Here is a 15,557-nt window from a genome sequence, read left to right as displayed (position 1 = left end):
CACTGTAATCTGTTGCAGACCCTGGAACATCTGTGACATATTCTCAGTCACTAGCAACTGTGTCTTTGGTGACTCAGTAATTTAAGTAACTTGAAGTTGTTTACCAAGTGCAGTGCATGCTGTTACAACTTGTTTGTACTCTAGTCCTGCTATTATAACAATATGAGTCATCAACAAGTATTACACATTCAGATATAACCACTACACTTATTCAGCATGGAGCACATTTGTACCTGATTTATTCCTTAAACCCATATGAGCATCTAACGATTGACAAAATGTCTGTTGATCCCTGTCCACAGGCAACCACATGCTCCTCCGTGTGCTTCCTTCAGTCTACCCCAGACAACCTGATGTCATACACTGTCACCTTGGCAAGCTCACTGGTCTGATGTCACAGCTGGAGTGCATAGAACAACAACACCTGATTAAACTGCTTCAAATGGTGGCTGAGCAACACCCACTGGTGAGATTTTCTATTTTGTTGTTTATTTCTGTCAGGCCTTAAGCAACCGTGAACACATAAAAACTCCAACATTATCTGTAGTATGAGAAACAACACACACAATTTTATGAATGAAATGACCTGTTTACCGGAAGTTTCGAACTATAAGCCACTACTTTGTTCCCTTATTTTGAATCCTGCGTTTTATAGTCCAGTGCGGTTTATTTGTTGATTTATTTGGGGGAAGACTTCGTAATTACTGTATATTGCCGGGCCACATCCGTCAGGCACTGCGCCACGCCTTCAAGTGTGGGGCCCGCCCATATCCATCAAGAGGAGTTATTGTCAAGCACACACACGCAGCGATCTAACACCGAATTTAGGTTGAAAAAGTACGAAAGCTGTACCGCATACAAACAGGAAGGATTGTCTCAGGAGTGATTCGTTTGAGGATTCAAGGTAATTATTATATTTTTCATACCAGGCATGTATTTTGAAACAAATCAATGGGAGAAATTAGCAGCTACCGCATTGGCGTCATAATTCGCAATAATTACGTAAAATAAATGCTAACTGCACATTCTTTTGCTTTTAACCAAGAACCAAGACTGTTTTGTGGCCATATTTATAAAGAAGTCAGGGATTTAAGTATAGCTGAAACGAATACTTCAGCAACTGGAGTAACTTAAGTTTAAAAACTGATACGAGTAATTTTATTCACCTCGAGTAATCGTTAAATTTTGACAGCTCTATTACGGTTTGCCCGAACTACTTTTAATGCTGGACAACGCACTGATGTCACGTGCGTAGAGGAAGAAGCAATTTAAAAAAAAATAAATAAATACTGCAGCCGACAGTTGCTACAAAGGACGCCAACGTTGCTAAAAAATACCCCGCATGACGCTACGGTAGTAGCAGGTAACGTCTGATGCGTCTCACAGAGGTCACATGTATGTTGAACTAGATGCGAAATGACAGAGTCAGCAGCGTTAGTAAACAGCCGCCATCTTAAAGCAGTAGACTTCTAAGCGCTAATAAATATGATGAACGTTACTGATACTCGCTCAGGTAAGGTTAGCCCTGCAGAGGGCTAGGTTTCTATTAATTATAACCACTGTCAGTGCCTGGCTAACGTGTCTTACATACGGGCTTTATTTAATCTGTGAAAACATAGCTTTGTAGAGTGATGAGGATGTAAGATAAAAACTCAATAATGCTAACTGTCAATTTTAGCTTAGTAGTCATTGCTGGATAAAACACCAAGTAGCACTGGTCCCTAATGTGCTCCAATACAGCAGGTATCATACTTTTATTTTGAACACTGCAAAAACTCAAAATCCTATCAGGACTTACAGTTTAGACTAACTTAAAACTTATCTAGAACTTAAAGATAGCTTGACACAAATAGAAATTCAATTGAAACACGTGGGAATAACACCTAACTTTTAAGTGAACTGTGTTATCAAGCGTAATGGCATTTTTAGGTAAGAAATATATTTAAATATGTATATATATTTTTTAGGGCTGTCAAAATTATCGCGTTAACGCGCGGTAATTAATTTTTTTAATTAATCACGTTAAAATATTTGACGCAATTAACGCACATGTCCTGCTCAGACAGTATTCTGCCTTTTGGTAAGTTTTACAGCAAGGTTTTTTGTGCTGTCTAACAGCGAACTCTTGTGGTCGCTTCGCGACATGGTTTATTGCTTTCTTGCCAGTTCAATATGGCTGCACGACGTTTTGGGCTGACGCCTAGGTTGTAATGTTGTGCTTATATGATCCTTGGACAAGATTTGTCCGTAAGTATGGTTGTTGTAAAGAATGTACATATTATGTTAGTAAGCGAAATGTTATATTTTTTGTATGAGACGCTTTTTGTTTATGTTTAGTGAACCTGTAAAGCGTGCTAAGCTAACGTTGTTGCTAATGCAATGCTTGTGTACTTTTTTTTTTTTTGTAGTTTCACTACGGTCTAAAGAGGACAGTGGTTTGAGGCCATTTTATTAATAAATCAGATGAAAAAGGAAGAAGTCTGATTATTAAGGCGTCGTTCACTTGCTGTCTAGCTTTGGAAAAAGTAGACGCTTCGGAGTGAGGACAGCATAGACAGATTTAAATGACAGTAGAGTGAAATGCCCACTACAGTCCTTATGTACCGTATGTTGAATGTATATATCCATCTTGTGTCTTATCTTTCCATTCCAACAAATTATTTTACAGAATATATATATAATTTACAGAAAAATATGGCATATTTTATAGATGGTTTGAATTGCGATTGCGATTAATTACGATTAATTAATTTTTAAGCTGTAATTAACTCGATTAAAAATTTTAATCGTTTGACAGCCCTAATATTTTTATAAGATCTAAAGGTTTTTTGAGTGAAAGTAGTGAATGTCTTTTTTTTTTTATTGTAGTTACATCTGAGATGCAATTGTTGGCTGTTTTCAACAATGTACATCGAAAATAAAGACATTGATTGACTGAAAATGGTTCAGTATTAGATGAAATGTCGTGTTTTCTCATGTATATTTATAATTGCACTTCACCTAAAAATATGTTTTATCCGATTACTCGACTAATCGATAGAATTTTCAGTCGATTACTAAAATATTCGATAGCTGCAGTCCTAGATTTAAGCATTTATTCACAAGAATTTTCAACGGAAAAAGCTCTTTGTGGTGATGAGGTGGCGCTACAGTGGCTTAAAGACTAGCAGCACATTCGACATTCGGAGATAGGCCCCCTATTAATCGGCCCCGCCCACGTCAATATCATTATAAAGTCTATGATTTGGGTTAATGGGTCCCACCAGGGCCATGTAAAGAGGGTTACGACACTCTTTGATGTCGCTGCGGGTGGTCACGTGGTTTAAGCCTGAACGATATATCGTTTAAACATCGCCATCGCGATGTGCGCATGCGCGATAGTCCCATCGCAAGGACGTGCGATAGTTTTTTTGTTTTTTTTTTCCCTGATCCACAAACCCTTGATCTGCTTCAGTCGCTCGCACAGCCTCTCTCACCCCCTTTCCCAGCTCTGAGTCACTGCAGCACTTGCTTATTAAAGTTAACGATGGCTTTGATCTGGTCAAAGAAGCAGGGCAGCAATCTGTCAATGTTAGGGTGTGCGACGAGAGGGGATCCAAATGCAGACAAGCAGGGGTTGTGGCGAATAATATTTTATTGGCGAGCACAAACAATAACGTGGCGGGCGTAAGTTGTTCTGCTCGGTGTAGCTGAGCCGACGCGGGGTGTGGAAGCTCGGAAGGAAGGCAGGCGTGGGATCCGATAGGGGCGCGCAAAGTCAGGACCTGGGGCGAGAAGAGAAAAGTCGTGAGCCGGGGATCAGATAAATAATTAAGTACGCGAGACGCAACTGACGTGGTAAACAGACTAGTTGATCGGGCGACGAGGTTGTGGCGTCCACTGGCTTATGAAGATGGCTGATTGTCATTGCCAGCAGCTGTGGCCGCTCCACCCGTCTGGCGTCCAACCTGCAAATCAAAAACACTCACACCTGCCCAAGGTGGGCCAGGGTTCAGGAGGGAGGGGCCAAGGCCCTAACAGTCAATCAAACTGTTTAACTTGTTAAACAGTTTCTGCAAAGGAGCGCGGGCTGGAATGAATGTGTGTGTCTGTAGGGGGAGAATGTGGAGACGGTCGAGACATATAAAATAAACGCCAGAAGTGATTATGAGGAGTTTGTAATTTATACATGTCACTCCAAGAGTCACAGCCATGTTAGGCAAACAAAAGCATTTAATAAAGCCAAGCATTTTTCTACTACAGTACTTTATTCTTGTTTAAAAATGATTTAGTGGGACAGTTATGTTTAAAACTGATCATAATTATTACATTTAAAGTGCTTAAAAAGCATTTATTAAAAAAGTATATATATATATATATATATTTTAATCATACTTTGGGGGAAAAAAATGAAGAAAAAACATTTCTTATATGTATCTCTTTCCAGTGCTAGATCTGAATAAATACATTGAGCACACACACACGGGCGGGTTGTGGTCCCTATTAACCGCGAAAAACGATGGAATACTGTACACTGTGGTCATGATCAGTCATCCAAAGTCTTTCCAAAGAGCTATTCAAGTCATCTAGTAAAAATGTCTTTAAAAAAAAAAACAGAAAAAAAAAAAAAAATATATATATATATATATATATATATTTTTTTTAATATCGCAATATAATATCGCAATATATCGCAAACCCCCAAAAAATCGCAGCAATAGTTTTTTCCAATATCGCTCAGGCCTAACGTGGTTCATGTAAGGCGTGAGTAGTTCCATGCACAAGCAGCGCAGTAGTGGTTCGCAATGGAACTGACAGCGGTAATTGCGGTCATTTATGAAAAAATGGATAAAATCACGTATTTAAATACTTGTTTGATTATGTCATTGCATTATGACATACAGTATATGTGAGGGCTAATTCGGTTCGTTTTACATTTGGAGTGGTAAGGCGACAACTGAAACCTATGTAAACTCTAACGCAGAAGGGAACTTTCCCATGTTGTAAAGTGCAAGTATCATGTTTGTGTTAGCATTAGCACGGGAAATCGACTTTTACATTGAAATGCAAGATGATTTAAATTTTTCTTTTTTCACAACTACAATACTGTTTTTCCAGAGAATGTCTAGATTTCCTTGATTCACCAACCTGTGGTAATATATTAAAGATAACACCATGTATAACTTATTTTGTTTCCAAGTTATAAGTGGTAGTTCCTAGCTTGTTTTGTCACATTGACATATAAAAAACACTTGTTTCCCAAAAGGTTTGGGTTAGTGGTCACGACTTTTAAATTCTATTTTCCACTTTTCTTTACTGTTGCACTTTCTAATGCTTTTATACTAGTATATGTGTGTGCACATTTTCATTTTTATTTTACAGACTTAGTTTGACCTGAAACACAAAGGAATGATATTTAACAAATATTTCCTGCATAACTTAACTAAATTTTGAATATGACCTCTAATTTTGGAAAAAAACAAACCTGCACCTCTTGAGGCATTTTTCATTATGGACCCAAGCAACAGAACTGATTACAAGGAACACAATTTTATTATTTTCCTCAACATTGTTTAATGTATAACAATAACAGCTTATTACCCTTTGATAAAGAAAATCATATTTTTATTAAATTGGTGTCATGGTTCATTGTTTACACCTAACATTTTATAGATCAGTGGCCTGTGATGGTTGCTTGCTCAGCATGATTTCACCAAGGACCAAGAGCAGCAGAAAAAGGCAATGGTCAGCTGTCAAAAACATGAAATAAAAAGCTTTTTTGTTTGTTTGTTGCTATTTAAAAATGTGCCTGGTGCCCACAGCCAGCAGTTACTATCAGCAGGCACCAGCAGCTGTCCCCAGAAGCAGCAGCATGATGTGGATCATGAAAATGTAACCTAAAAAAATAATATACATTAAATTAGTTTTCTATTATAAATTTGTGTCTATCATTTGTTGACATCACTTTTCAATCTTTACACATCTCTAAAATATAATAACGTCAAACATTATGGTGTAAAGAATACAGGTTGTCATGCATTGACTTTGTACTCATTCATGAGGGGGATACTTTAGTTCAAAGCTTACAAAATCGAGCTAATAAGCATCTAAAAGCAGGTCGTCTACCAATACTCACAAATACAGATGGATGTGTACTTCACAAAGGGCCTCTGAAAGAGTTGACAATTTAAAAGAGGTAGTGACTTAATGAATTTATCCCTGGCGATAAATTCGAAGTTAGCAGAGTCAGCTTAAAAAGTAGGACAAAATCGCTCGTCAACCAAGATAAAATACATGTATATTTACGCCACGCACATACAAATAAAGCTCAACATGTACATCATAAAGCACCTCTGACAGAATATACAGTAGACTGTTGAAATTTAAAAGGGATCGTTTTTTTCATCAACTTACCTCCGAATATACTTTACAGCCAGCCATTGTTATGAATGCGGTCCTCCCTTGTCGAAGCCATGTTTGGAATACCCGAGGCTCCATAACCCGTAAATAGCCGGAAATAAAATCCTATAATGGATCCCTATGGGAGTGGCGTAACCCTCTTAATATATGGCCCTGGGTCGCACTTTATTTGACAGCGGCGTCATAAGACTGCCATAAGACCGCCGTAATTATGACATGACACAGTCACCGGCATTATTGGTGTTGGTAAATGGTGTTATACTTGTATAGCGCTTTTCAACCTCTCAAGGTACTCAAAGCGCTCTACACTACATTGCCATCTACCTACTGGTGACACAGCACCAGGAGCAATGCGGGGTTCAGTATCTTGCTCAAGGATACTGAGGTGAGTTCATCAGGGTGGAGAATCGCACCCACAACCTCTGGGTTGGGGGGCAACTACTCCACCACTGAGCCACACCATCCCCAATTCCCCATCCCCCAGCATTATTGAATGCTTATGACAGATGTCATTAACTGTCATCCGGCAAATTATGTCACTAACTCCATTTATGTACAGCTCGGATGTTTTGCCGAAAGACACAAAATGACATCTGTCATCAGCGTTCATTAATGTTCATGGCAGTATCATGTCATGCCATGTCATGTCAGTCTTATGACTTCACTGTCAAATAGTTACCAAATACCATAACTACCTACTAATGAAAAAAACTGGAACATTAATTGAGGAAATAATTAGCACAGAACATGAATTTTGATCGTTATTTACATATGTAGCGCTGCCATGCATGCTATGAGGCATTTTGGATGACAACAGCGTTGACAGCAGGTGGCATCAGAGGTTGACTGTCTGCCTCAAGGGAACAGGGACAACCAAATGAAGCTTCTTGAAGCAATAAGGTGGCTCATTTGGTCTTATGACAGTCTTATGATGCCGGTGTCAAATATAGAGTTAACGGTTAATATCTTTTGGTGTAAAAATCCCATATCTGTAAGTCTAAGTTTGTATGTGTAAGGACAGCTGCGGCTTATAGTCCAGTGTGACTTGTGTATGAACAAATGCTGTTTTCGTGTCAAATTTTGTGGGTGTCAGCTTATGGTCAGGTGCACCTTATAGTCCGAAAATTACGATACATTACAATCTAGTGGACAGAAGTAGTTACCGTATTTTTCGGACTATAAGTCGCACCTGAGTATAAGTTGCACCAGCCATAAAATGCCCAACGAAGACGAAAAAAAAAAACATATATAAGTCGCACCTGAGTATAAGTCGCATTTTTGGTGGAAATTTACTTGATAAAATCCAACACATAGAACAGATATGTCATCTTGAATGGCAGTTTAAAATGAATATACAATCGAGGACAACATGCTGAATAAGTGTACAGTATGATAATGTTACATGATGCATGAGCAACGAAATGTGAACGTGTCCGGTATATTAACGTAACATAGCTATTAAGAGTTATTCAGATAACTATAGCATAAAGAACATGCTAACAAGTTTACCAAATCATCAGTGTCACTCCAAAACACCAAAATAACATGTGAAATGATATAATAACGTGTTAATAATTTCACACATAGGTCGCTCCGGAATATAAGTCGCACCCCCAGCCAAACTATGAAAAAAACTGCGACTTATAGTCCAAAAAATACGGTACAGTGTTTGCAGGACTATGTCTGATCAGCTGTGATCTATATTGCTATGTTTTTCCATGTAGTTAAATTTCGATCCAATTCAAAACAAAATGCATTTGTTTTTGTCAGCAAATAGAGTTCAACTTTTCTGTTTTCAAGCTCAATGTCCATATGAAAACATTGTAGAATTAAGTCACAAAGAGTTGCTACTCTTTTGAAGTAAACGCCTATTCAAATGAGGTGACCTAAACTGAAGCAGCAGGACCATTCTGCAATATTTGATCCAACCCACTCTATTGGTTGATAATGAGGGGGAACTGTTCAATGCCAGAGCGTTTCCAGACTGTCCTACACATCATGTCTTTGTTTATCATTACACCCCACACTTTTCATCCCGTTCTGATTTTCACCTTTTAAAGGGCCATTCAACCTACTGCTTGATCCTTATATTGATAGAGTCATTATAAAAAGTCCATAAAACTGTAATTTCAGATGCTGAGCCCCCAAGTGCCTGCCCTGGTCAGTTACCTAAGCAACCAGTCTCTAATTGAGGCCATATTAGGCACTCTGGTGGATGTGTCTCAAGCCAGCCCCTCCTCGCTGGTCAGCTGTCTGCCAAAACTCAGGACTGTGGGACAACAATGGCCTGCTCTCTTGGGTCACGTGGCGAAAATCCATGGTGCTGTGGGCATCATCAGTGAGGTACAGACACACACACACGCACGCACACTTACAGCACACACAATGGACAACTGATTCCGAGGGAAAGGGTTTAGAAGTACCAACTGTTAACTGAATTGATGGCCTGGCCGTATTCCTGCATACTGATAATGATTCCATTGGACCAACATTGGTTAATTTACCTAAAGCAGTAAACAAAGAATTCCATGAACTATCTATTCAACTAGTAACTTACTATGAAATGTGTTGAACTAAGGTGCTGTTTGTGTGTTACATTGTGATTACTAATTGTAGTAAATGGAATTCACTAAGACTGTTAGGATCTAAGTTTTGATTTGTGTTCCTTGCGTGTCTTTCCAGTTTTATCTTTGTGCTTGTCATTGATTCCTTCAGATGTCTTTCCACTCCCTGTGTGTGTCCTCCCTTCGGCTTCTCGTATTCCCAGGTTTTTCTCATTGTCTCATCACTCTGTGTATAAAATTGTTCTTTGTTAATTCGTTGGGGTTTCTGTCCGAATTGACGTCTCTGTCATGGTCTCTGCCACATTCCCTGCTCATTACCTCTGCCTTTAGTAAGTTCTTTTCTTGTAGTTTTGGTTTGCTACTTTGTCTTTTGGTTTGCTACTCTGTCTTTTTGTTTGCACTTGGGTATTTTTTTAAAATAAGAGTTTTTGTTAATAAAATATCTTTGGAGTTTCGCACCTGCTCCTCTGCCTTGTTTGCCTCCTTGCTCCCCTCGAATTGGGTCCACTTGTTCCTCATTCATTAGCCTGCATACTGCATTCCACACGCATCCGTGCATATACACACGCACCCCCATAGACCCACACACGTTTAAGAAAGACGGTAACACCCACTTTTAGACATCTACTTTATGTAAAACAAAACCCCTGTAATTTCAAGTTGAATACACACAAACACACTCATAATTAAGGATCATTTGGAGTTTAGTGTCCTGTATTTCTTCATATTGGACGCATTTGGAAAATAATCCTCAATTTTCTGGGAAATTAATGCAGACCTCCTAGTGATGGGAGTGCCTCCAGTAAGTACTGTTGCCCCAGTACACAGACAAACACAGATGCACCCACGCAGCTCCCCCTTCCTAGTTGCACAACTTTCTCTGGCTTCCTTTAGCTCTTGAAGGACTTCATCTGTATTAAATGACCAGCTTTGTTGTTTGTTTTTTGTTGGTCGCAATGTGTCAAAAATAAAGAACAAAAGTATTGGGAAAAAAAAAAAAAGCTAAACAGTTCAGGGCAGTCATTGGTTGGAATAGCATGTCCGCAGTGCCACAGTTTGCGTTAAAACAGCCAAATCTAATTTTCGCTTGACACTGGGATTCCAAAACAACCATGATGGCGCCAAGCGGCCAGGCGGGTTCACGTTCGTCACGCCGCCTCAACGTGCCCCATTTTGATCAATAAAACACAAAATTAAAGTTTTATTAGGGTAAGTCACCAGGATGATTTCTGGCTCTCCTCCAGAACTGACCTATATGAGTGCGCGCTGTCTTGAATTTTAACGGCGCCAGAGGGGGTTTGCGTTAACGCTGCTATTAAGGCATTTAACTGACAGCATTAACTTATTTACAATTGTACATTAACATAGATGTGTGAATATTCCCATTCACAATAATAACTAAAGTTTACCCCTTACTTTGATACAAAGATCATCCACGTATACTTTGTGGCTGCAGAGAAAAAGTTGACCAAGATTTAAAATGTTATAATAGAATATGTGAACAGAAGCATTTTTATTTACTGTATCATTTATTTGCATTTAAATGTGTTTTTATTATCCTCAGGCCCATGCACACAGTTGTTTGGTCTACCTAGTGTCTCTTCTGGGCAATCCGGAACACACTTTTCATCACATGTTGCTACTGGAGATCAAAGTTTTGACTGATCGTTACCCGTCCGTGCTCGGAGGCTCTGGAAAAGACCTCTACAGGCTGAGCAACTCATTCACTGCCATATCCAGGCTGCTGGGGAAGCGGCTGGAGGGGAGTGCCACCGCACGTCGTAGGTCAGACAAAGCACACTCAACTTTTGCTCTGTTGAAGCATTTCCTCAGTTTTCGAACGTTATTTATACAGTGATGTTTGATTGATTTTTCTTTCATCTAATTGGAGAATTGTTAGACTGATAATCACAAATATTAAATCTATATTTTGTGTTTGTAAAGTGAGTTGGACAGAGGCACAGACTGATTGTGATGTGATGCGGTATGATTAAGCCAATTTAGCATCGACTTTCTCTTTCGCATGGCACCATGCTATCTCTCACAGATGACTTGGACTTGGTTGGGAAAGGAGAATTATATGTGGTGTGGACGCTATCACTGTTTGGGTGATGTGATGCGTTGTGTTGGTAATCTTTGATTCATCCTGGTCAGGATCGAAGGATGCTGTAGCCTATTCCAGCTCATATCCGGCAGAAGGTCGACACCACCCTGAACTGGTCGGCAGTGAATTACAGGGCACACACGGAGACAGACAATCATTCACACTCACATTTACATCATTATTGAATGGGAAGCAATCCTGCTCTGCCTTTACAAGTCAGGAAAATGCACCTCTACACAGCAATGCCTGATGATCATTTTGACTCATTCAATGGGCATAAATATGATTGTTTTTCTACTGTATTTTGTCCTGAGCCATTTTAAAAATCTGTTAATATGTTAAAAATCATTATGTATTGGAGTACCCCAGTTAAGTTGCTTATACTGTAAGCAGTAGGTGAGTGAGAATTTCTCCTTATTTAAGTATGAGCAGTACGACTGACTAGTAGTTAAGGTTGACACAAGGAACAGAATGGACAATTCATCAGTTGATGATGTATTAAGTCAAAGATCAACTGGTATCTATGTCATCTGTCTGCAAGTTGTAGTTTTATTTTGGGATTTAGAGAAAAAAAAACTCAATTGCTCTTAAATTATATACTTTTTTGAGATTTGAAGTACCACCCTTTTGGGATAGTTTTCGGATTTCTGTTACTACTGATTTTCTTTTCTGTCATTTATCTGTTTGTAGCAACTAAATGTAGTAGCATAAACAGTATCACAAAAGTGAGCACACCCTTCATATTTCTGCAGATATTTAAATATATCTTTTCATGGGACAACACTGACAAAATGACACTGTGACACAATGAAAAGCAGTCTGTGTGCAGGTTATATAATAGAGTCTACATCAAATTGGTGTGCATGGCTGTCACCCCAGGTGGAAGCCTCTTCTGAAGACTGTACACAAGAAAGCCCGCAAACAGTTTGCTGAAGACATGTCAACAAAGAACATGGGCTACTGGAACCATGTCCTATGGTCTGATAAGACTTGTCAACAAAGCACATGGATTACTGGAACCATGTCCTATGGTCAGATAAGACAGGTGGGATTTCATGTGTACCCTCACATGACATTTTGGAGGGAAAATGACAAGCAGTACTCAATTTGGACATTTAAGGATATATGTAGTTTCTAAGGGGTGTACTCACTTTTGTTGCCAGAGGTTTAGATATTAATGGCTATATTTTGAGTTCTTTTGAGAGGAAAATAACTATGATATAACCTGCACACAGACTACTTTTCATTGTGTCAAAGTATCATTTTGTCAGTGTTGTCCCATGAAAACATATACTTAAATATCTGCAGAAATGCGAGGGGTGTACTCCCTTTTGTGATAAACTTTAAAAGTGTGGGCATACCCAGGCGCACTAAATTTTGACATGCCAGTTCAAAAAGTATACTAAAGTCTGTTTGTAGTTCAGAAAAAAGAAGGTTAAAATCACTCCTCCACATTGCTGAGGACCATCTGGTTTGTGTGGTTGTGTTTATGAATTGAGGGAAACTTTGTGATTTTTTTTTGTTTGTTTTTTTTTAACTCAGTCAAATCTGAATAATACCCCCTACATTCAGCATTTCATAATATAACCATGCACGGACGTCTATTCAGCATGTGTTTGCATGTGGGAAGATGAAATCCATTCTGCGCACGATTAAGGGCTTTGCTTGGGGTCCTCTCCTCTCACGAAACAGAGTGGTAAGAAAAACTTGTCAGAGGGACAAAGAGAACACTTGTTGGTTTTACCTCTGCCAAGTCCAAAAGCAGGATATATATCATTGGAGCAAAATGTGCACAATATATTTCCATTCAACTTGCTGATGGGTGGCCTGTTTGCTAATGAAGGACCAAGAATAACACATCTGCCTCACAGTTCAGAAGTTGAGTTTTCAAATTCAGGCTAAAACCTCCTTGTGTGGGGCATGCTCTACCCATGCCACTGTGGGTTTTCTCTTGGTTTCTACCAAGTGTTTGATTTTGCATGTGTTGTGACTCTTGCAGAAAAACGAGATTTGACTTGATGTCATGTACTGTATGTCAATCAAAGGCCAAATTTCCAATAGTTTTCCAAACTTGGACATGACACCTGACACTCTATTTAAATTATACCAGTTGATTGCAAACAACGTATTGGGCACCTCTGATCTAAATGGTCCAAAGCATGATGAATGTGAATGTGATTGTCTTTCACAATTTGTGTCTTGAATTGGCTGGTTATCAGTTTAGGATGTACCCCACTTCTGGCCTTAAGTCAATAAAGATTGGCTCCACAACACATGCAACCCTATTAAGGTTTAGAGGTACGGTAGTATGGACAAGTATTAAATCAACGTAACATGCATATAAGCAGTATTTGGGGAAAAAGCCTAGGAAACCCCACTTCAGCATGCGGGCAACATGCACACTCCAAACAGTACTTGGGATGTCACGACTGTGTTAAACACAACACCATTGTCTTATCATGAATTACATTTTAGGGCAATTTTTCCTTAAATGACTTTTCTTTCCAGAATGCAGCATTCTATCCATGTAATCACACTTCAGTCATTCTGAAGCCATTCTCTTTTGAACCATAAAGTAGCCTGCTAGCTAGCATACTGACAGAAAAACAAACAAAACAAAAAACAAACAAACAAACAAACAAAATCATGAACAAACTAATGCAAATTGGATTTGATCACGTTACCCAACAGTTTATTCTTGAATAAAGTCTGCGCTCCACTGAGTGCCAAAGCAATTAGTATTAACTACTTTGGCAGAAGTGATTGAGACACAAAGAACAAGATAGAGAGAATACTTGGCAGTGCATAAAAAGGAAGAACAAAGAGGTTGGAGGAGAATGGGGCTGCTGAAAAAAAGGAATGTACAAGTTGATAGACCGAGAACTAGAAGCAACAAATGTGAGAATGTGAAAAAAAACCTGAAAGGTGAGCCAGAATGTGAGGGAGGGAAGTGACACATATGAATGTCGGTTTCAACACTTGTCATAAACACAAACTTAAGCCCCTTTCACACACTCCGAAAAACCGGGACTATAACGCGCAGCAGTTGTATGTGGGAAAAAAAAATTCCCGGGTCGACTGACACGAAGATTACGCATTTCACAGATTTCACATGTCGCTTCTTAATATCATGCCCGGGACTTTCCTGGGAAAGCGTGAAAGCAGGCGTTAAATTCCCGGGTCACAGCATGATGGCTGATGACGTAAATCATAGCCTGCCGATTGTCACTTCCTCTACTACTCTACTTTCGCTACTGCGGCAACAAGATTGTACTTCAAAACAACAGAGGGATGCGTTCAAGGGTTTATTAAATACATATTTGCTACTACCACTAAGATTTGCACCTGCGGCGGCTCAACCTAGGCCTGTGCCCGAGACTTCCGTACGCACCGCGGCCGCCTTCCTATTCGGCGGGGCCTGAGGCGAGGGGAGAGAACGAGCCTCTCCCCGCCGCTGCCCCGCAAACAAAAATACACGCGATCGCTGTCTAAAAAGGGGGAATTACACAATGTGTCCGTAACAGTAGAACCGAGGAAGAGAGTCCATCGTCCATCTTTGAAAATGTGTGGTTTGTTTTGATCCCGATGTTAGGGTCCGCTACTGCGGAAACAAGGTTGTACTTCAAAGCAGAAAACAATGGAGGGAAGCGTTCAGTGGTTTATTAAACACAAAAATACATGCGATCCCTGGCTGTAAAGGGGGAATTACACAATGCGTCCGTTACAGTAGAATCAAGGAAGAGAGTCCATTGTCCATCTTTGGAAATGTGTGGTTTGTTTTGATCCCGATGTTTGGGTCCGCTACTGTGGAAACAAGGTTGTACTTCAAAGCAGAAGACAACCGAGGGAAGCGTTAAATGGTTTATTAAATACAAAAATACATGCGATCGCTGGCTGAAAATGGGGAAAAACACAATTGGTCCGTGACAGTGAAACCGAGGAAGCGAGTCCATCCTCCAGCGGCCTGGACCTTCAAGAATTCTAAGGATAATTTGACATGTGGACTCGTCAGTTAGCTGCAGATGAGTTCAGGCACAGGGAAGCAAGCAAGGTGTAAAAGTAGTGACAAGTTGTGTTAACGGACAGGGGTTTTCTGATATACTCTTGAGCCCACACGACAACATCCTTTAGTTTACACAATGATGCTAGATTTTAATACATTGCTGCCATAAATATTTAAGGTCACAGGCATTTGGTGTTGTGTTTTTGGCCTTGCTACTTTTGCAGGTATTTTCCAGATTCTCAGAATGTTTTGATGATATTAATGCCGATACATAATAAATTCCTAAATTTCCTGTAAATTTTATTCTTGAACTGTTGGACTATTTGCTCACACAGTTGTTCACAAAATGTTAAAACTTTCCTAATACTTGCTCTAGAAACGCATCAAATTGAGGAATATTTGCAAAAAAGAAATCATCATTTAATACTTGAACAATTGGATCATTAAATTTATTGTCTTTGTAGTTTGTAGTCTGTTCAATTGAATA

At 39.4% G+C, this 15,557-nt stretch overlaps 1 protein-coding gene across 6 annotated transcripts in view; it reads left to right on the top strand.

The window, feature by feature from the left end:
- The window catches only part of veph1 (ventricular zone expressed PH domain-containing 1), a 268,147-nt gene that overhangs the window by 64,732 nt on the left and 187,858 nt on the right, over window positions 1–15,557 (top strand). For 5 of the 6 annotated variants that reach the window (XM_057838008.1, XM_057838010.1, XM_057838009.1 and 2 more), the window contains 3 exons: window positions 303–466; window positions 8,533–8,742; window positions 10,528–10,748. In XM_057838008.1, coding sequence (XP_057693991.1) covers window positions 303–466; window positions 8,533–8,742; window positions 10,528–10,748 — 595 coding nt within the window. Of the gene's footprint in view, window positions 1–302; window positions 467–8,532; window positions 8,743–10,455; window positions 10,749–15,557 lie in introns of those variants that run through there. The other variant, XM_057838012.1, reaches the window with a different exon arrangement.

This window comes from Corythoichthys intestinalis, chromosome 6 (assembly GCF_030265065.1).
Source record: "Corythoichthys intestinalis isolate RoL2023-P3 chromosome 6, ASM3026506v1, whole genome shotgun sequence".
Lineage (NCBI taxonomy): Eukaryota > Metazoa > Chordata > Actinopteri > Syngnathiformes > Syngnathidae > Corythoichthys > Corythoichthys intestinalis.
Note: the sequence above shows the minus strand (reverse complement) of the source record. Positions and strands in the feature narration are given on the sequence as shown.